Source organism: Corvus brachyrhynchos, unplaced genomic scaffold (assembly GCF_000691975.1).
Source record: "Corvus brachyrhynchos isolate BGI_N302 unplaced genomic scaffold, ASM69197v1 scaffold59, whole genome shotgun sequence".
NCBI lineage: Eukaryota > Metazoa > Chordata > Aves > Passeriformes > Corvidae > Corvus > Corvus brachyrhynchos.
In genome coordinates, this window is record NW_008246054.1 from 1,322,670 (window position 1) to 1,345,284 (window position 22,615).

The 22,615-nt window shown below is 37.7% G+C and overlaps 1 protein-coding gene across 1 annotated transcript in view; it reads left to right on the forward strand.

Moving 5' to 3' along the window:
* The window catches only part of DENND1A (DENN domain containing 1A), a 165,065-nt gene that overhangs the window by 3,932 nt on the left and 138,518 nt on the right, over positions 1–22,615 (forward strand). The window contains exons 2-3 of the mRNA XM_017745390.1: positions 4–229; positions 5,533–5,603. Of these exons, the coding sequence (XP_017600879.1) occupies positions 4–229; positions 5,533–5,603 (297 nt within the window). The remainder of the gene's footprint in view (positions 1–3; positions 230–5,532; positions 5,604–22,615) is intronic.

Here is a 22,615-nt window from a genome sequence, read left to right on the forward strand (position 1 = left end):
GAGACCCTCCGGCCCTGCCCCAGGAGAGGGACGAGAGCCGACCCTGCTCCACACCCAACCCCCCTGCCCCTCCCGCTCTCAGGGCCAGGCGGGGAGGGCAGTGCAATGTTATCGGTGCAGGCCTGAGGGAAGGCGGGGGTGCTGCGTTGGGAACATCTTCATTGCCAGCACAGGCGACGCCTGTTCGGGGGTGTGGAGGGATCGAGGGAGTGCACATTTATTTGCCCAGGTTAGAGTGTGCTGACGGAAGGACTACAGTCTGGCTGGGAGATATCCCAAGTGCATTAGCAAAGGGGTTTGGGAGTAGGAGAAGAGTGATGCAAGTGATTGATGTGCTGGGCCTGCAGGTCCATGCCCTCAGTGTTTTTTTTTAGTTTTCATGAAACTGGTGGTCGATTTATTGGTAAGCCCTGTTGGTATGTTTGGTATAGTCATATTAAAAATCTCAGTTCGTTCATATGCCATTCCAGGAGAATTCAGTTCCTTGGACACAGGTAGAGGTGTAATAAAGCTATTGCCAAGCAGGGAATGCTGACATCTCTGTGTATGGAAGGGTTATAGAGTGGAGAGACCCAGGTCGATGCTGTTTTATTCAGCAGTTTCAGCAGGTGCTGTTGAGCAATTATTTTTCGTTCTTGAACACGGTGATATTCAGGATTACGTTGGGCTTTAACTTTTCACTCCTTTTGTTTAACTTGAATACAAGACTGGAGGGGACATAGTTTGTGTGATGACACATCTTCATGTTCCCAAGTCCATAGGCTGGATAGATGAAACCATGTCTTTTCAGCCACGTGTTTTAGGAAAATGTAAACAGATAATGAGTGTTTGTAATGATAGCACTGTGGCAATTGGTTGGTTCAGGAATGAACCTTCCTTCCTTCCTTAAGCATACTGTGGGCATGAGTTTTGCACATTTTTGGTGTATGTGTTATCAACTGTTGCTGCAGAGAAATGAAAGCCTGGGAAACTGGTTAAACTCTTACAGTCGAATACAGGTAGAATTGAAAACTGTAGGTCTTTTGGCAGCAGATCAGGCTGTATCTCTAACTTGCACCTTCAGACCCTGCAGCAATCACCCTTGCTTGGATCGCTTTAAGATTATGATCCAAAATGACTTCTTATGATGATCTTATCTTAAATCTATTAAGAGGTTGATGCTTACTTTAAATGCAGTTTCTTTTGTGTGCCCACTGAACCCACAAGCTGTGTTTTCCATCTTTGGGTTTGTGATTGCTGATTGGGCTTCAGTGGCTTTGAGTAGACTTTGCTAAATGAGAATGTCATCAGGCAGGTGAGATGCTCCAACTAGAAACTGGTGTCAGGGAGATGTAGCCGTTAGAATATTTAGTGCAGCCAGCAGAGTTTAGGGCTTATTCTGTGCAAAGTCTTTCAGTGTAAACTTGTCTTTCAAGACTGTGGGTAAAACCCATGTCTTTCCCAATCACCAGAATAACAGAGGTAATAAACCCAGGTAAACATTGCTTTTCATTCTTGGACTTTTTGAGAAAGCATTTTGTCTGCTGAGTGATTAAGCAACGTTGCCTTGAGCAGCACTTAATAAACTGCCTTTTTCCACTTTGGACAGAACACTGTGCCCGAGCAGTGTAAGGACAATTTTCAAAACAATCTTAGCATATACAGAGTGAGAGAGCCTGTCTGAGTAAGAGGCTTTTCTGGTCTGCCTTTCTGAGCTGGATGTTTAATCCAGCAAAGATTTTAAAGTTGGTAAGTTCCTTTTGGGACAGGTTGGGAATGTGAATGAGAGAACTGTTTGATAACTGGGTAGGGTGAGGCACATCTCCTTCAGGGGTGTCACCAGTATGTGCTGGAGCCCCAGTAAACATCCAGTAGTCGGGCCTCTTGCTTCTTGCAATAGATTGATAACTATGAGGAATATTAAACTGCTTGGCACAGGATCCCTTACACACACTGTGATAGACTCTGCATGAAACCTGGGCATATCTGTCAGTTAGATTTCTGATGAGTGTATAGTAACGAGTCATTTGAGTGAAAGATTGCTTAGAGAAAAGTATCAGTAGCTGCATCAGACTGAAGTGAAAGAAATAAAGGAGTTGCCAGCAGTCCTGGAAGCTTTTGGCTTCTGTATAGCTGCAGGCAAAAAAAAAGCTGAATTGAGTGTTGGGTTACAGTGCTGGGTTAATCCTCTGTCGGGGCACGTCTCAGGGAATGTGCCAGGCACTCCGTGCCAGCCAGGTGAGGTAGGATAGGAGCATTGTTAACCTGCTGCTGTCATTGCTTGGCAGCCTTTGTACTCCGTGTTACAAGACGGAAAGGATTTCTTATTTATTTATCTTAAATAATGTGTCGTTATCAATCTGTTCAGCAGAATGGCATTGCGCTGTAAAAACAGTTGGCATGTTCCTTTCCAGAGGTGATTGTATTTCACTGGTGACACAATAGATGACCAATGTACATCTGGGAAAGCTTTCAGAGATTTAACAAAACGTTTGTCATATACTAAGAAGAAATAGTATCTACCTAGGGAATACCAGGCAAGAAAGTTAAATATATGGAAACTAATCGAGGCTTCAGTTGTAGTTTCTGAATTGAATTAGTGATTACAGGTTTCTGCTAATAATTTATTTTCTGCAAGAATTGAGCAACTAAGTCTTGTTACAAGACAATTAATTATCAGGCAATGTCTTATGCCTCAGTTCTTAAGCAGAATGATACTTTCTGTCATAAGTGCTATTGCATTTTCCTATGTGTAGAAAAAAATGCTCCTGACAGAATTGAAATAGGCTGTAGATGTGTAAAGTGTGTATTTCCAGCCATCCAGCTTCGGAGAAGGACTTGATTTAATTTTATTCTGCATAAACCTGTTACAGTTTGGTAAAAACCACAATTTTTGATCATAAAAGGTACATAAATTACTTACTTGAAATATCTTATTTCAGTGTAAAATTGAATTTCATATTGATTGCTTTGATACTGAAGTTATTTCTCCATCAGAGATTTGAAGTAATTCATACAACTAGCATTTATCACAGAAGTATTATTTTCTCATACAGCTCCTTCCTAAGTTTGTGTTTACAAAGAAGTATTGCATTTCCTTCTGAAATTACCTAGTTCTCAAATAAATGAGGTACTATGTAATTTTGTACCTCTGTGTCCTATGTATTTTTTTTTAATTGCATCTGTTTGTTCACTTGATAAGTTACCATGGGTCTGTAAGTGATTTTTGGGAGGAGGGAAAACTTGGTGTGTGTGTTCAAGGCTCTTGTGCTGTGGAGGATTGCAGGGGCTGGGGTTTCAGTGCAATGCACAGGTGACATTGGACAGCAGAATATACATTTTATGATCATGTTTATGCTGTATTTGCAAACTGTATGAAGTCTCATAGTGACTTGTTTCCTTAATGCCTCTGAAAAGTTATAAAATATTCACCATCCAACAATGACTTCATTCTCATACTGAGGTGTTGGTTGTTGAATGCAGCCTTTAATACTGAGTTTCTCACTTGGGAAAGCTACTTTAATTTCACTGTTCGTAGAAATAAATGGATGTTTGTCATGGAAAATTAAAATACAAAATGTGATGTCTTTTTGTCTGAAAGTTTTGGTATATAGCCCGTGCTCCTGCCAGCTGTGTTACACAGTGCTTTCACTTAAGAATTTGAACATGGGTTCTAACATAATACTAAAAAGGTGTTTGTTGTTTTAACCATTAGCTGTAAAAATATAAAGTTTATAAACTTTTAATTAAGAAAACATGGTGCTAAAAATAAAGACACAAACGAGGAGGGTATGATAAGGCTGCCCAGCAATGTGTATGAAAGGAAAAATACATTCCTGGTGCTCTGTGGGTATCATTTCGTCCTCACCCTGTACCATGCCTGTTGGAATGTAGCTAAACCCCAGTATTTGCAGATTTTGTACCGCAACTCGAGTAGCACAGCAAGAATTATGCAAGTTTGGTTTATATTGCACAATAATAGCTGACTTTGGATTTCTCATAACTTATGAATGTAGTTTTCTGAAAAAAACAGCTACTTAAGACAAATCAGTTGGGAACTGGTGGCAAATTAAATTACCATTAAATGAGTTGTGAACCATTGTTGCTCCTGAGAGGTGCTCTGTAAAACTGAGGAGTGTGATCTTGTGCTACTGAAAGCAATGGTAGCTTTTCTGTCAGTTTAAATAGGTGTGGGGTTTGGCTTAAAGCCACTTGAGTTAAGCTAAGTGGGCCTGTGGCATGGTTAGAAATGTTTTCCTTAATCCTTTTGGTGTTAAAGTAGGATTAAAAATAATAGAAATTCTCTGAAGAGTAAGCTGAACTCCTTGACATGCTTATATGTTTGGTTTGAGATGTTGGGTAAGATGACTTTAATTTTTTAAATTATCATTCAGTTAGGAATTCTAGCATATATATTTATGGGTTTTGTCATTATTTTTGTCCTTAGCAGTAAGGGAGCTACAAAATTCACAAGTAAATTATACCACAGCAATTTTCTAATGTTAGTTTGCATTAACACATAGGAGACAATATTATCACTATACAGGCAGCCATAAATTTGGAGCAGTAATTATGCAATTTTGATTCTTGATTTTAACCAGAAAGTCTAAGAATAAAGTGTCACATGTTCAAACCTGCAAAATCCTTATTTCAGTAGCTAGACAATTACAGTCTCTTTAATCTCATAAAAAATATCTGGAGTATCTACAATTGTTAGTCAGGAATTAAAGTATTCTTTCTTATATAATCACCTGCTGCATTTACATGCTCATTACAAGATGGAATTCCAGAGCATCACTTATAGAGTTAAATGAGTAAGGACTAAAATTATACACTAAATGGTTTGTTTGTTTGATTCGAAGTAGTATCATTAACTTTTTACTTTTACTACTGGTATATTTATAACTCTTGACCAGAGTAAATCTCTCTCCTCAAGGATCATTTACATCTTGTAGCTCAATTTGGTATGCTTTTTGACTATCGCACTTATTTCCTTGCATCTGACAAATTTCTGGATTTAAGACTCTGGAGTCTCATGAGACCAAACCGTGTGCATTTGTAATATTCTCCAGCATGGCCTTTTTTTGACAAAGAGGTAGAAATATTTTGACAGGTATTAAAAAGGGGCGCTGTCTTCATCCGAAATACAGCCTCTTAAGTTTTTCAGTAGTGTGAGCAGAAAGTGACTTTGCCTCCTCTTGACTGCAGCTTCTTTTTTCCCCCCCTTTTTCCTGGGCAAATAGATGTCATCATGTTGAACTGAAGGATCACAGTAAGGAAAATGTGAATCTGGGTGTTGTTTGTTCAGTGTTGGGCAATGTGACTTTTCAGTTTGGTGAAAAGTTTCCAGGACATTTTTTTCCTGAAAAAATCCCTGTATTTAGCACCTTTAGAAAGGTCTGATGAGAAATCATCCAAGGCTGTAAACCAAGAAATAGGGATTCTCTAGTTGTCATTGTACTGTGCGCATGCTGAGAACCCTTTCTGACTGCCTCATTGCAAGTGCACTTAAACCAAATTCTCAGTGTGCTATATACCTTTCTTTTGTTACAGACAAAATCCAGAAACTACCTTTGAGGTGTATGCAGAAGTGACCCACTCAGGAATCAGTTGCGTTGGGAAAGGTACTGTTTTGCACTGTAGTTCTACCTATTTATTGGCTAAAACTATTCTTAAGAACCACATATTGTGAGATAATGAAGTATATTTAGTATGATGCTGTTCTGGCTTTTAAAAATATCGTAATCACTGGTTCTGGGGAATCTTTTACAGTTAGGACTAAAAATGAGAAATGCATGTTTCTGACCACCTGATTGTGGACGATTTTCAGGTTTCTTTGACTGTTTTGTCTCCTTTTGTCTTGTAAAATATAAATGACTCTTTTCTTGATTAGGTTGAAAAAGTAAGTTCTTTTTCAGATTGGTATTTACTGCTCATGTAAAAAAAAAGGTCGTTTTAAATCAAAAAAATGCTCTTAAAACATCTTGTTTGGAATTTATTTTTACTTCCCCTTTCTTACTTGTCTACAGAAGTATTTTTATCTGCTCCCAGAATTCTCGCTTTGATCAAATGACTTTATCTGGAAATCAGGCATGGATGCAGCTTACGATTTGGTTAACTGTTTTTACCATTGCTATCAAGTCATAATTACACAAGTATTTTTCTATAATATTATTTTTGATAAGTATTCCTATATTTATGGTAGAGAACTCCCATAACTGCTGAAACCAACATGTAAGTACATTTGGGAATTTTTGATTGCACTTTATCTAACCTGAGGAACTTGGTCAAATAACCAAGAAAAGCAAAGGTTGAAATCTGTAATGCCAGAATTTAGTTCAAGATACTGTTATGAGAGTTCAGTGTGTAGAATGGTACAAAAAGGAAGTTTGTCAAAATTAAATAATTATGATTAGTCAGCATATATTGAAGTAGTATTTATTTTGTCTTGTACGAAACAATCGTGTATGTTGTAGATATGGTGTAATGAACAAATAGAAAGGATTTTTATATTTTATTGACTGGAAAGCCACTTACCTCCTTTTATATCTGTATTTGTTACAGTCTGCGAAAGTCAAATAGCTGCAACTCCTTCCTTCCCTGCCAAAGCCTCCATAGGAGTTGTAACTGGAATACAGTTTTGGCTTATCCTAGTGCTCTGTGCCATCACAACTATTTGATGTAACTGCAGGAGCCCTTTTAATAACTGGTCTTTGTTTCTGCACATCTGACCTGGATTCTAGTGCCAGAAAATCTGAACAAATTTGACCATAAACATTACATTGTACAGTACTAGTGTCTGGGTATAATCTTCTCTTTGAAGTTTGTTTGCATCCCCCTGGAGGGATTAATTCCCTGCTGTGGGAAGGTGGGTTAAAAAGCACGGAAACTACTTTACAGGTTTTTAATTGGAGAATTTAGTATACATTTTGTTCTATAAACCAACTGATTCTGTGGGAGTTTCACTTAGTTGTGTTTTTAGGTTTGTTGTATGCACTTGTAGGTGCAAAATCTTCAGAAATTGTTTTTAGGGAGTAAAAAAAGAGTTTTAATAATTGTTTTTACAAGTCATGTATTTTGAAGTTACTCTCTCTGAAGAATCTTTTAAGAGATTTTCCCCAACCAATTTTTTATACTTAAGTAGTATACTTTATTCTCAGAAGCCTTAGATTTGCGTATACCCAAATATTTTGTCCTTCTGTTCTGAATGAACAGAATGTCTGGTTCTTTGCAGTGTTGACTGTATTTAACAGTTGCACTGTATCCCAGGCAAATTCCAAAAATACAGACCTAGAAACCTCCATGTAGTCTCTGTCCACATTTTGGCTGAGTGTTCCACACCAAAAAACTAAGAATATAGATTAACTTTTCTTTTTTGCAGTCAGGGAATGTATGTTACATGGCAAGGAGCAGCTACTGTTGAGAAAAGTAAAATGCATAAAAGGTGCATAAGAAGCAAATTATCAGGCAGGTTTAAAACTATTTCTTCCCATTTAATTGATCCCAAAGTTAACTAAGACAGCTGTTTTTGAAGTCTATGTCTAGTATAATAGCGCTATTGATATGTACAGTGCTCTTAATTCTGATATCAATCTTCTGACTTGGTCTTGAGGAGAAAGAATTGCTCTAAAGCTGTAACAGTCCTAGTGTGTGGGATTGTCTGGCTTGTGGGATGGTAAAACCTGCCTCTATTTTGTTATTCAAAAATTTGTGTAGCTGACATGGATTAACCCCAGCTGGCAGCTCAGCCCCACGCAGCCGCTTGCTCCCCCAGCCCAGGTGGGATGGGGGAGCAAACTGGAAGAGGAAAAGTGAGAAAGTAGCAAAGGATGTTTGCCATGTGACTGTGAAGTTCAGCTGAAGTTTGAAGCTTCAATGTATTTCGTAGTTCACAGTCAACTGCGGAAGGGAAAATCCTGTTCTGGGTTCCAAGAAAGACATCAATAAACTGGACCAAGTTCAATGGAGGGCCACAAAGATGGTGGGAGAGCTGGAGCACTTCAGTGTGAGGAGACAAGAGTGCTGGGCTGGCCCATCCTGGAGGAGGCTCCAGGGAACCTGAGCAGCAGCCTTCCATACCTGTGGAGTTCATCGGGATGAGGTGTCCAGGCTCGCCAAGTGATGCGTGGCAAGAGGACAAGGTGCAGCGACAGACAGAATCAAGAGACATTCTAAGTGAATATTGGGAACCTGTTCATCATGAGGAGTCAAGTATTAGACCAGGTCACTCAAGATGTTGTGCATCTCCATCCTTGGAGGTTTTCAAGACCCTTCACAGCCTGAAGAACCTGGTCTGAAACCTCACACCTGGCCTGTCTTTGAGCAGGAGGTTGGACTAGAGACCTCCCGAGGTCCCTTCCTGCCTCAATTATCCTATGATCCTAATATTTGATTTATAGAAGTGTAAGCTTCAGGATCATCTGGGAAATGTTTTGTACGCTTAATAAGGTACAAAGAGAAAATTTTCATTGAAACCAAAGAAGTTGAAAAAGTGGACATTGTTTTATTCCAGTCCAGGCAGAACTTTGCCAAACCACAGTGAAATGTGTGAATTGAGAGTGGAAATGATCACTGGATCAGCTCGCTGTGCTCTCACTGTCCTTTCCCCTTGAGATTGTTTAGAAAAAATTATCATCTGTGCTCAGCATTGTAAATTTTTGGCACATGAAGTCTTTGCTACATTATGCAATTCCAGCATTCAGTTGTATTTAAAGATGGTTTTTGTGCTTTTCTTTGTTGAATTCATAAACTTACTTGGAAATGTATGGATTTTTCTTACTTATGTAAACACGATGTCTTTTGTTTGAGAGCTGTGAAGCAGGATAGCTGCAACTCTGACCAGTCACATGAAGATGAATATTTCTTACTAAAAATGTATTTCCGTAGGAGAAGACAACCCCAGACCATTTTTTTGCCTAATGATTGGGGTTTCTGTGGAAGCTGGGAATTTCCCTTTCTGAGAGGACATGTATTTTCCCTGTTTTTTCTTTTACTGCCAACATACCTATAAAAGCTTTTGTTGTTATTCCTGTCTGCATTTACTCCTGGCAGGGCTTTAGCTTTCCTAACCTGATGTCTGGTGGTTCAGACAGTTTCTCTGCATTCCTTCCAGGACATATTTCCCTGCTTCCACCCTCTGGAAGCTGCCTGTTTGTGTTTAGTTTGTCCAGGAGCTCCTTGTTCATCCTTAGAGGCCTTCTCTTTCCTGATTTCCTCTTTGTAGGGATGCATTGCTCCGGAGCCTGGAGCCTTCTCACCAAAAGTGAGAAGCTGCAAGCTAGAATAGAAAGAACGAAGTCTGTGTTTTTACAGTGACAGTACATGGAATTTATCTAGTGAGAAATCTGTGTTGTGTGTGTCAGGTGTAAGTATGTCAAGCAGAGGAACTTTGCAAGTCTAATGCTTCTCACCAGCTCCCACACATTTACTTTCAGAAAAAGAGGGGAAAATAGTCATGGTTTTATTGTAAAAATGAAATATTTTAGGGGAAATATTGGCTCAAAGTAGAACTACTAAGTTTTGTATCTCTGGTGCATGGTCTTCTCTCATTCATTGGAATTGTTACATGACGTGGATAATTTGAGAGCAAAATAAAAACTTTGTATGAAGTACTGCTATTTTACTGGATTTCTTTTTCTATTTTTAATTTTTTTGTAAAGGAAGGAAAAATTCATTTTATAAGATTGTGATTTTTGTGTTTGTCTTGGCATTTCGTAATAGTGAAACTACACAGAAGTTGAGGTAGTAAATTAGAAAGAATGTGTATTGTTTCTTTTACAGACCTTAAGCACTTCTAGATATCCAATTCTATGCTATTGACACATTGTAGGCAAGTAAAGTGCATTGCAACTGTTTCCTATGTTTTTAATCTCAGCCAGAAGATTGTTTTGTGCAGGTTTTTTGAGATGCAGAAGTAGAAAGAATCTGCTAGCAAATTTAGTTTAAATACCTTTATAAAGAAAGTGAAAGCTTACTACTTGTGAAATTTTTCTTTTAACTTTCAAAGCTCTTTATGATCTTAAAACTGCTGCAGATCATCCATCAAAAATAGGATGTGACAAATTTAAGGCTGTTGCTGGACCTCAGCCAAAGATTCTCTCTTGTTAGAAAGGGCTGTGAGGAGAATTGTAGTCTGACTGTCAAACTGTTCATATAGCAAAAGAGAATTTGTTAGTCTAAAGTAACCGATCAAAATAGTCTCTGAAGTAAGAGCATTTGAAAGTAAATGCTCGCAAGAGTAAAACACCCCCTACACCCCTGTCTGGGAGGACGTACCATGCTTTTGTGTGGGGTTTTTGTGTTCTTGCCAAAGCAGACATTATAAAAGTATGTCAAATCTGTAGCTTTACCATGTAGTGTGCCAAAAGGCCTTTCTCTCCAAGGACCTCATCTTTCATCTTTTTGTGAGTGTAGCATAAATTCTTGCTGTGTGTTCAAGGAAAAAGCTGAAATGGTTTAGTACAGCTAAAGGATTTCTTTCTTAGTGTTTTTTTAAAAAAACATGGTAAGTTAGAAGCCTAAATGTGACTGCATGGACAAAGTGTGTGTTAGAGTTTAACAAATGTTCACTGGATTAGGAAAGGAAATGTAGTTTATGCTACTTCTTTTATGACAGAATTTAAAAGGTCTTGCTGTAAGACTCTCCATGTGCTTCTTTCTTTTCTCGAAAACATACCACTAAGTTGAAAAGGGAGATGAATCTTAGAAGGAAACTATTAACTCTGGGGTAGTTTATCATTGTTTGAGTGAAAGGATGAAATTTGCATTTGAATTGGCTCCTAGAGTAGCATGTACTACTAATCTTGTTCCTACTAGAAGCTTGTGAGTAGTTTAAGTACTTCCTTCTTTACTTTTCATGTTGTAGCCTTGGGTTGTAATAGCTCTTTCTCTTCCTCCCCCCGCTTCCCAGTAGATCACAAATGTATAACTTAAACTAATCGAAGTCCTTAACTCTACTGGGAGAACTCACAATGTACTTGGGCCCTAAAATTATTCTACAGTTGTCACTGTGGTTTCTGTGGTAGGACTTCGGCAGGTAGACACACTGCTGCGAGAGACACACTGCTGCTCCTTACCATTACCTTTTGTCATATATTATAATGTTACATAGCAGAGCAGTGCCTCCTGTATAGATGAAGGATTTTCTTGAACATAAGCAAAGTTACTGGACTAGGATTAAGTTAAGAGCTGGTCATTCAAGGGTTTGTAAACCTTACCTATGCACCTCTCAGAGCAGCCTTTACTTTTTTAAGATGAAAACACTTTGTTGGTTCCAATCTGCCCATTCTGTATTGAGAAATAGATAAAATGCTGAAGGTTTAGGAATAATGAAGTGCAGAATTCAGGTCTCTTTCCATTAAATAAGGGCTTTCTGTTGAAGGGGCTGGAATTCCCGTATCACGAGTTTTCCTATCCCATCTTTACAGTGTTATGTTGCTACACCAAACTTCCTAAAGCAGGATTGGAAAAGTAACCAAACCTAAGTAGGTAGGTGGTATTTGGGAATTCTAATTCTCCTAAGCTGCTGCTTTGTTTTTCTGTTTCCATTTGATTGCTTTGCTTTTAAGTACAAACAAGGTGGAGGATTTTAACAAAGAGCTTACTGGGACTGCAGTGTCCGGGTTAGTGAATAGCACTGTTTGAGCTGTTTTCTGTGAAGACAGTTCACAGTTTGGTTTTTACAGTATAAATGAAATACAGAGCTCAATTTGAAGAGAAACTCACCTTATTAAAAAAATACTAGAATCTGTCATTTTGCAAGTCATCTTAAATTTTGTCTGACACATTTTGAGGCGTGTTCTTATCTGATAGTACTAGATTTAATAAACCCCCAAACCAGTAATATCAAGTATGACTGAGCGTTTCTCTGTTGCTGTGAGCTGTTTTGTGGGAAGAGAGCAGTTTGGCCTTTCTGGTTCATGCTTTAACTACTTCTGTCCACAGTCTTCCCTATTTCACAAGTATTTACTAATCTGCAGTATATTGCTATGCTGGCACTGTTTAACTAGACAGAAAAATTCGGCACAGAAAGTCTCACTCACAGGACTTTAAACTCTTTTGTTGATTTATATTTTTTTAAAGGAGCTTGACATCTTCATCAAGTTCACAGTGGGCCTGCTTTGTTTGCTTTCTCTTGAATGCTTGATAAGATTTTTCTTCTATTGTTTTGTGCAGCAAGGACAGAACTTGCCATGGCTGAGGTGGTTTTTTTGTAAATCCACAATATGGTCATTGTCTGGTGCTGAATAATTGTGACTGCTTTTTGTACAACCAGAACTAAGGCTTTGGCTGTGAACAGATTCCTTCTTAGCGTGAAAAGAGACTAATCCATGTAAATACAGCCCCAAAATAAAGCTTTACAGAAAAAGGGAAAGGCTGCTAAGCAGGAGGGCAGAGGTCAGCAATTTAACCTTTAACCTAACAAATAAGAAGCATGAAAGTTCCCGAATTGGTTTACAAAGGCAAGCTCCTGTGATCTGTCAGTTTTTCTTTTCATGATAGAGTTGGGTGAGAAAACTGACTGACAGCTAGTGCCTTTTTAACTGCAGGTTGGAATTAACTGCTAAACTGAAACTTTCTTAGGGAGGGTTTTTTCCTAGTGATTCTAACATTATTTTCATTCACTAGCTATACTTAGAGTTTTCCTTGAATTTATAGATGAATTTGAGTGGTTGTTACTTTTAAAGAGTTCTTGAGAGACTTAATTTAGATACCCAATATACTGAAATACTTAATATATCAGCATTTCAAGCATTTAAGAATTTGGTGAAGCACTTGTTGCAATTAACTCTCTCTTACTGTGCTGCTTTAAGAGTAAGGCTGCTATGCCAGTAACTGCAAAGAGACTGTACTTTGAATAGAGTCCAAACGTAGATGTTAAAGGGGCGTGTGTGTGTGTGTGTGTGTGTGTGTGTTTGACTTTATTTAAGGGAGTAGTTTTAACTTTAGTTCATTCTCAGTCACAAGCATTTCCAAGGTGGTTTGTTTATTGTTTGTTCTCACTTAATCACGACAGGTAATCTTGTTAATGAGTGTTAACTTCTGCTCAAAGCTTAGTGCATCTGCAGTCAGCAGTTAGCCTAGATATAGACATTGATGTAAAGAACTTTCAATTCGAGTGTCATTCGGGTGAAAAAGAAACAAAGTAGTAATGACTTTAAAGGAGACTCCCTGTAGATTGAAGAAGGGCAACTTTGGGTGGTTCCTTTCCCTAGTGTTAGCATGGTCCCAGAAGTGACTGACCGGTCCTTCCACAGTTGGATGATGCTTCCTATTGATGTTTTCAATAGAAATACTGGAATTTAGAATTTGTGTCTGTCTTTAGTCTGTTGACATGCAGGTTGATGGTTGTAGCAGAGCACTACTAAGTGCTTTAGAGCACTTAACAGAGCACTGCTTTAAGTGCAGCACTCAGGTGAAGCAAGTTTGGGGAAGCAAAAGATGAACTAGATCTGTTTTTATTGCTGGTTCTTCTTGTTACAGGGAGTTCCTTGCAAGAAGAGAATGTAAACTGGAATTCAAAGAGAGGCCTGTCAGAGTGCCCAAGGCAGTACTGGGCTGCCTGCCTTTGGTGTGGTATTTTTTGTCATGAACAGAAAGTGACATTGTTAGGTTTTCCTGTGGTTTTTTGTTGGTTTTGTTTTGTGGTGGGTTTTTCTGTTTGTTTGCGGTTTGGGTGTTAGGTTTTTTAAAAATTGAAATGGAGTTTAAAAGAGATTATTTGAGGATAGATTATTATCAAATAAGTGTAAAATTAATGCAAGACTATTGTTTTACTTCAGCGGCGGTTGTAAAAATCCAAGATCAAATCTAAACAAATCCCATACTCTACCTTCTGTGCTACCAGAGACCATTTGCATTTTGGTCCTTCTGGGGCTAACAAGTTTTGGTAAACCATTTGTCAAAATTCCAGATGCTGACAGATTTTTGGCTCCTGGGAGATGACTTTTTTGCCTTTTTAAGATGAAAACAGCTTTTTATATACTTTTTAATATTACTTTTTTTCATGGAAGAGTGAGATAGAATCAAAACCAAGGAAGTTGAACTTCCATATTGAGGATGATAACCTTGGATAGAGGGAAGGGAAGAGACAATTGATAGTGATAATCTGTTGTCTGGAGTGGGTTATGGTCTGGAGAGTTTTTTCTGAGCACTTTCCTGACTGGAATTTCCACTGTTAGAATTTGTGCTGGGATTTTAAGTGGTGGTGAAGGGAATTAGACTCACAACTCCCATTGCATTCTACAGGTGTTAATTCAACCCCGTTTTCGGTTCCTTTGAAGAATCATTTACTTTGAAATGATGTAGTTATGAATATAAATAGTGGTAACATGACTTCTTAATTAATTGATTCTTACATTGTTACACCTCTTAAGTAAATGTCTCTAGTTTCTGTCTGTAAGATACTTTGGAGATCATTGAGATCTTCTGTTCCAAAGATTCTAAAAGCAGATTATCACTCTGTGTGGAGAAACACCTACCAAAAATAATTAATGCAGACTCAAACCAAGTGTGAAAATGTGAAGACAGAATGGCTGATTGAGCAACACAGTATGGGCAGAGGCAGAATCAGGTTGCTGATGTTTCCTGTTTGTAAGGTGCATATTTGATGCAGTGTTACTTCAGTGGTGTGCTTTATGATTGTTGAATATGGCACTAAGAGAATGCAGACAAGTAGGGAAGGATCCCAGGAGGTGAGGAGTGGCTCCGGTGGAGCAGAAGCTGGTGCATGCTGTAGGATGGGTTGTACTTCTGTAGGATAGAGCTGCTCAGTGGGCAAGGGCAGGAGCAAGTGCTAATAAAACATGGCAGAGGAAAGGTAAAAAGCAAAAAAATCCCCAACCAAAACACGACCCCCAAACTTTCCCTTGAAATAGGTATGAAATTTTCTTCTGGAGCTGTGCTTCACTTGCATGTAAAATAGTTCCTGGTTTTATCTGATACTTGCCTGCTGGCCATTGACTCAGTTTAATTTGAAGAGTTTATCAAACACATTCAAAAGATTCATTAGGGTAAATAACTCTCTATTAAAGCTATATCCACAAATGTCTTAGCATTCATACTTTTTTTTTTACATTTGCCACAAACTAATGTATTGATCTCACCTTATTCCATTTTATCTAGAGGTGATCCTGGCACATGGAAAAATGTTATAAATATGCTTATTTTGCTTCATTGTGATTGAATTCTTTCTACACTAAAGATCAGATTATATTTGCCCTGTGTATTTGTGGCTTAAGGCCTTACTCCTGTTTGTGATGATCCATCATCTTCTTTTGTACACAGTTGTGTTAAAAATTGTTTTGATTATAGTTTGGGAAAATTTACTTGTAAATTAGTTGCTAAAAATATCTACCACTACAGTATATCACAGATTCCATCAGTACTGTAGTAATTAAAAATGCCTCTTTAAGGTATTTTCTGCTGGAAAGAATTAGCATGTTGAAACAGAAGTGTGCAGCTTTGTGTGCACCTTGGCAGTGTTCATAAAAAAGAATGGATGTAGTGAGTAAATAGAATTATTTAACTTGTTCAATATTTTATTCGTTAGTGAACTGTAGAGGTAAAGAATAGTAAAATCTCACAGTTTGCCATCTCTTTTGCACGGATGGCAAAAGTGTGCTTTGTTGCACTTAGAAATATTAAATGTGGCGTCTAATAATACAGTAATTACAGCTTTTCATTTTGATGTATTTCTTGATTGCTTTGCTCTACCCCGGCCGTGGGATTAGGTCCTTCACTAAATCATCTTGAAACAATTCTGTATCTAGACTAAATCCTTAGAATACAACGGGTATCAATCACATGGACAGTTAAAATTGAGTATTGACATGTTTTTAAAATAGTCATACATCTCAATTTTGTTTATCTCAAAGTTTTAAAAACCTAATGACCTCATTGCAGCTCGGCTATAATTACCATGTTTAAACTTCTGTGCATTTTTTAGTTTAAACAGCCTTTGTGTTTTTTTAAACCAAAAGAAAATTAATGAGAAGAGACAAAGAGACATCAAAGAGGTTTTCCCTCTGATTGCAGTGTTAGAAGTTTTGCCTGAAAATAGGTTACATTTCTTCTGTTTTCAGCTGAATCCTCATTAACTTTACATTTTAATGATGTCCAGAGCAAATTATACGATTATGGTAGATGCCTTAAAGGGAAGCTTAAAGGACACCTTTTTAATGTTTGTTTCTTTATTGGTGGCAGTATTTGCACCAGTATTATAAACAGCATTGAACTGCTAAAAGTAATTCCAAAACATATCAAAAATATATTCCATTTTTGCCATATATGTAGTATGAGTGTCTTCATTTAATATTTAACACAAATGGAGCATGTTAGGGGGAGATCTTCATCTTTGTAGAAGAAAAATGTAAATCAGATCCTTTGAAAGAGTTTACAAATTACTTGTGCATCTTCTACGCAGTTTAATTTATAATGATAAAGTAAAATGGAGACAGATGATTTAACAAAGTCTCAGAATTGTTTTGTTTTCTTGAACCTTCAATGGAGACAGTGGTTGAAATGTTAATAAAGTGCTAGTTTGTATTTTTACAAAGACAAAAAGCGTTATTGGGGGAACTTGGTGGAATTTCAATTTATTCTGTTTAGAGGAGCTCTAATAACAGCAGTTCTGTGTTCTAATGTACTTCTACTAAAAATTAAGATTGCATAATTAACTTTCTAGATGAATAATTGTGTTATATCAAATGCAGCCACAAAACCTTGTATTCAATGCACCTTAAACAAGGTTAATTGAAATTGGCAATAGCTGGAGTTTGGACAGTTCAGAATGAAATACATAATTTCTGACTGTAGCTCAATGAAAAGTTAGAGCAAAAGACCTTGTGAAAAGTGGGGTCTTCTGTTTCCCTGTCCTGACACTTGGTGTCTGTGCTTTATGAATAGAACCTTTGATTTTCTTGTGCTGCAATTCAGTCAATAAAATGTTGGGAGTTGGAGTTATGACAAGGTGATGGGAAAAAGTAGGAGTGTCCCAAAGCACAGCTGCAAGGTAGGGCTCAAAATCCAGTTGTGACATGTGACATGTTTCCATTTGAGATCCGAAAGGTTCATCGTTCATGTCTCCATTCCATCATAGAAAGAAATTCCTAATTATTCTCTGATTATGCCCGTAGATACATCTCTGCTTGGCATATGGGTTGATGAAGCTCACCTCCTGCATCTGTATATTCAGTATTTCAGATTGGTATTTCTAAAACCTTCCTTTGCAATGGAAACAATCCGTAAAACTTGTTTTTTAATAAATGCAGCCTCTCAGTGTACCAGCTCTTCATTCCCAGCTGTGTTACCCAGGCTTTGGTGTTGGGGCTGGAGCTCAGAGGAGCTGCACTCGCACGTGCTCATCTGCTGCAAGAGGTTCTCGAGAGCTCAGACTTGTAAACGTGACTATCAGAATAATCCTTTTTGTCCTGAGAATTTCCACCTTAAGGGTCCTACAATTTTATGATCTGCTCTTCCACTGAAATTTGTAGTGTTTTAGTGTCTTGGTGTATGTACACGTAGCTCTTAGGGAAATGAAAATTTGGCTTTTATTTTGAACTCGAATAATTTTTTGCTAAATAGTGCCTGCTTGACTTCTTCCTCATTGATTTTAGACTACTGTGTCTTGATGGAAGCATTTGATATGCCTGTCATTAATAATCATTGAATGAAGCAGGAGTCGTTAGATAGAAAGAAAACTAAGCTTAGCCTTTCCATTTCAGTATGATTTTACATCTTCTATTCAATGTTAATTTTCTGTAGAAACTCTTCAGAAATCTAAATTGTCATGATTGTCTGGGAGTTATGAGAGACCCAAACTGCACATCCAGCTTGGTGTGCTTTAGGTGATATTGTGTAAGAAAATGGGTTTGGGTCTTTGAAAGGTTTGGCTCTCTGCAAGTGTGAAAACAGCTGTTGAAAGCTGTGGTTTAAGTTCCTAGTTTATCTTAAGTCTTTTAGCTTTGATGCCTGCTAATGTAACTTTAGTTTGAAGATGTGTCGCTAAAGGAAAAAAAGGTTGAGTGCAATTTCCTGCTTTTTCTCATCTTTCTTTTATAGTTATCAAAGAATTTACAATCTTTAGTTGAGATGCAAAATAAAAATACTGATTAATAAACTCAGGAAAATATGTATTACTAACTGCTAGCTGACTGAAAGATGTACATGTTATTTTTATTTCCTTGGCATGAAGAATTTTGTATAGAATCATATTAGCACTGAAAACATGGAATGTTCTTCCTGGTAACTTGTTCTCCAAGTATTTGCAGTGTGGCTGTTTCCAGCCGGTTATGTGTTAACGATAGTGCAAGGCTGAAGCATTCCAATCATTCATACGCCTGTCCTCCCTTTCTCATAAGGGTTTCTTTGCTCAGGGTTTTTGCCTTATTCCTTTTGCTTTGTTGTGGTCAATTCAGTCAGTATAATAGCAGAGACACTGGCTTTTTTTCCCCTTTTTTTTCTTTAATAAAGAGTTATGTTAGAGATATACTATAACAGAGATAAGAGCTATTTATGTCCTAAGCTATTGATTTTTAATTAATGTTGCCTGGGCTCATGCATGTTGGCAGAATTGCTAACAGCTTGTGGCATTTTTTAATTCACATCTTCTTTTTTGGTATTTTGACAGTGTCATTCATATCTCATGAAAAAGTACCTCGTCAGGTTAAATGCGTTAAAACACCGAGCAAAAAAAAGAGGAGAGAATGGAACATAGGGCTGCCTAGAAACCTTGATCCATTGCCAAAGTATTTAAACAATTTAGTGTTTTGGTTTTCTAGCTCCAAGCTGCTTCTCAAATCCCTTGCTAATTAATCCAGTTAATTCTTTGTAGACTAACTGTATGCAGGGCTTTTTCTTGGGCCTCTATCGCTGAGAACCCTGTTTTGTTTGAAGCAAACCTAAGCTCTGTTATAAAGGTTGTAGTAATAACGTGAGTACTTGCAGATGTAAATACAGTGTTTTGAGCCTTTTTAAAAGGAGTTGTGTTTGTGTGGGTAACTTCTAATTTAATCTTTCATGTTTAAAAATTAAACATATATGCTTATATAATAAGATGGAGAAAACTTCATCATTAGTTTGGTCACTTAAGGCTGTGGAGCCTCTGTGGAACAATTACAGCATGGAGCATTAGTGTTGTGGTACTACAGTTAGTGATATATGTTTATTTTTCAACAAGTAAATAATGGTAAATGTTGTTAATTTCTGTTCTCAAAAAAGGGTGTTTGGACATAACACAAATAAGAGTTTAGCAAAAAGGAGAGTTTTTAGAAATGACCTGTTGATGCTTGAAATTCTTCTGATGTGAGTACAACAGCAGTATGAATTCAGACCTGGAAAAAGCATCTGGGGAGCAGAGAGCTTAGAAACCCAATTAGACGTGGAATGAGATAATGAGAACAGAGTAGGTACTGCTCAAGGTGTGCTGCTGTGTGATAAAAGCTGCCCCAGCTCTTGAGCTTCCTTCTAGTGTCAGATTTGTGAGAGTTTCTCCCAGCATCCCACTTCCAGAGTTGATGGCCAGCTGCACTTCAGCACCGCCTGGATCATCAGCCTGTGGAGAGAGATTGTGCAGGTGGATTCAAGTTACATTTTTAAGATTATCTTTGGAGTTATTAGTGAAGGAAAGAGATTGTTTTCTGCAGATCTGCTGCTAAGGGTGACCAGATTGAAATGAATCAGCAGAGCATTGAAAAGAGCTGAAAGTTTAGTTGGGAGTTTGTGGTTTCTTAAAGCTGGGCAAGGGAAACAGAAAGGAAATTAGTGAAATTGCTGGGTGTATATATGCCTGATTCCTAGGGCTGTGACATGATTATGAAATGTTCCTGCTCAGAACTAGGCTACTCCACTCTCTCAGGAGCATTTTGATAGCTGGGTGTATGCTCTTGTACATCTTGGAGGTATCAAGTGTCTGAAAACATTTTTTGTGGTTAAAAATCCTTTTGATACCCTTGCCTTTTCTACAGTAGCAAAAATGTTTTAAATTTTTTTAGTGAGATGATAGATTTCCTGTCTAACTGCACTGAGTATCAACGAACTCCTCTTTATCTAAACCAAATTTTTCTTCAAGCCAACAGCACTGCTTTAAATGTGCTAAACTTACTTTCTCAGAGACCTTCTTTTTGTTACAGCATTGCACACAGCATGAAGTGAGCTTTGCTAATGGTAACTGAAAGCATTGCAGCCATGAACTAGGTCAGTCCTGCAAGTGTCAGTATATCCATGGCTCTGTTGTGGTGCCTGATGCTGTCCAGTTAATGAACTTTCCTCCAAAAGAGAGAAGTCATTCTGAGCAGCTGAACACACAGTGAATTTTGTTTTTCTTTCATCTCACGGTCATTAGCTCCATGAGATGTATTTTTCCATGTTAGGACCTCCTTCCCCTCACCCCCATTAAATTCTGAATGGTGTTCAAGAAGTTCAACTTCTGTCATCAACATTTCTGACTCCACAGAAGTGTTTTGCTGTGGAGTATGTTGGATGCTTTTCCTGTTCTTACAAACTTTCATTTAATGCTTCAGTTTTGGGCTGTCATGGGACCTCAGTGGTGCTGCAGCCTTAGGTGAGGCTCACTGTGACCAATCTCTGATTTATTTATTTTTTTTAATGGATTCCAGCTTCCCTGTTCTTACAAATTTTTACTGTTTTACCATTTTGAAAGAATGGACACCATTAATAGGAGTGGTGAGTTGAGATGGGCGTGTTACATGGTTCAAGCTGAAACAAAAAGGTGAGGCTGAGTACTGAAGGGTACAAGGCCAAGTTCTGAAGTGTCCCAATAAAATAATTATTGCTCTCTCTTATTTATGATCTTTTAATATAGGAACTTGCACACCTCAAAATTCAGGAATGTGTTGGTGACCGTGGAAATTCTTGGTCAGTTCTGTTTCATACCACAGGTTTATGGGTTGGAAGTGCAGTAAGGGTGAAGCTCTAAGTGTAGCTACACTGGAAAAGCTACAGCCGGAGCACCACTATGAAATCAGCTCCCCGGAAATGCTTGTGAAGTTTGGCTGTCCTTTGTTGATAAGGACATGGATGAATCAGATTTATGGTGTGATAGATAAGCTGTATCTTACTACTGCACATGCCCAAAAGCATTTGTGGTGACATCTCCACTGCAGAGACCAAACCAAAATTGACTGAAAAAAGACCGAATCAAAAATGAGGTTTTCAGCATTTCACCTTTGGTAGTATCTGTTTGTTCTGTTTCAATGCCTATGAATAACTAAAGCATCCTGAACTAAGCAGAGATGCACTAGCAGAAGCCATCAGGCCCCCAGCTGATTGTGCAGCTCTGCTTTCTCTGAACTGTGCAGTTGCTGTGCTGGAGGTTCCTGTCAGAGGGTATTTGTGCAGTCAGTGACAGAGCAGTGTCTGGGAGCAGTGCTGCTCCACTGCAGCAACACATGGGCACTTGGAGACTGAAAACAGTTGGAGACTATCGATATTGAGAGTATGAAAGTGGGGTCAGAGTTTGAAACATTAGAAAGTTACATAGCTTGAGGCTTAGAAATCAGTATTCACTGTTGCATGTGTAACAAAGAAGGTTTCTCTCTGTAGTTTGGGCAATTATCCAGTTGCTCAAGAGAAGAGTTGTTGTTGTTCCTTTCTTAGTACAACACTTCAAGAACTTATGGTTGGCTACAACACTTCTGTTCCATGTCCTTTTTCAGTCAGTTCAGATTAAACCTGATATGTGACAGTCCATATAGCAATGAATGTATTTCTGCAGTGCTTTATGTTTTTCTCTGATGTCTATCTGAAGTTCTTGTCGTTGGTGAATTTTGAAAAGAAATTTTTAGAAAGTTAAACAATTGTAAAATGTTCTCTAAGACATAGGAAATATAGGTAATTACCAAATTTAAATGGCCAAACTATCATTAAAGCTAAAAATGACAAAAAATAAAACAGCTTGGAAAATGTTTATGAAATTCTATTTTCTAGTAGTGAAAAGCCTGGCAGTGTGTTAGAAAATACTGTTTGTTTTCATTAGCAATTCCTTTAGGTTTTGTAATGTAGTTGATTGATTGCCGTGGCCACATTGTGGTTTTACACAAGTTCCTTTTAATACACTATTGCTAAAAAGCAATATGACATTAAAATGTTAATTCTGGTTTTCTTCAAATTAACAAACGAGTAAAAAGTTATTTGGTTGACACAGGAAAGTAGAAAACGTAACATTACTTAAAAATTTCTCTTAAAATTAATTGAATAAGGATTTTTTAAAATGAAGGTGCTTAGTATGCCACTGTTGGGTATTAATTCAGCTGTCTATAAGCTCTACTTTTATAAAATATAACTTTTATTTTTGCTGCTGTACAAAGTGAGCTTAGAGAAATTGTTTTGGGTGCATGTGCTTGGCAGTTGAGCAGAAGCAGTAGTCTCGGGCCAGCAGATAGACATTCAGAAATCATTTGAAATACATGTCTTGTAAATATTAAAGAGGTGACTGTTTCTTGTAAAGCTGTCAAAGCTCTGGTTGCTTTGGTCTTATCCTTAGAATTTGCATTCTGAAAATCTAAGCTAACAGATTAGACAATCACTGCTTGTGTCTGGTATTGTTAAACTCTAGGTGATGCACTAATCTGTATTAATTAATTAATCAGGATTAATTTTTGCTGCATGTTAGCTAGAT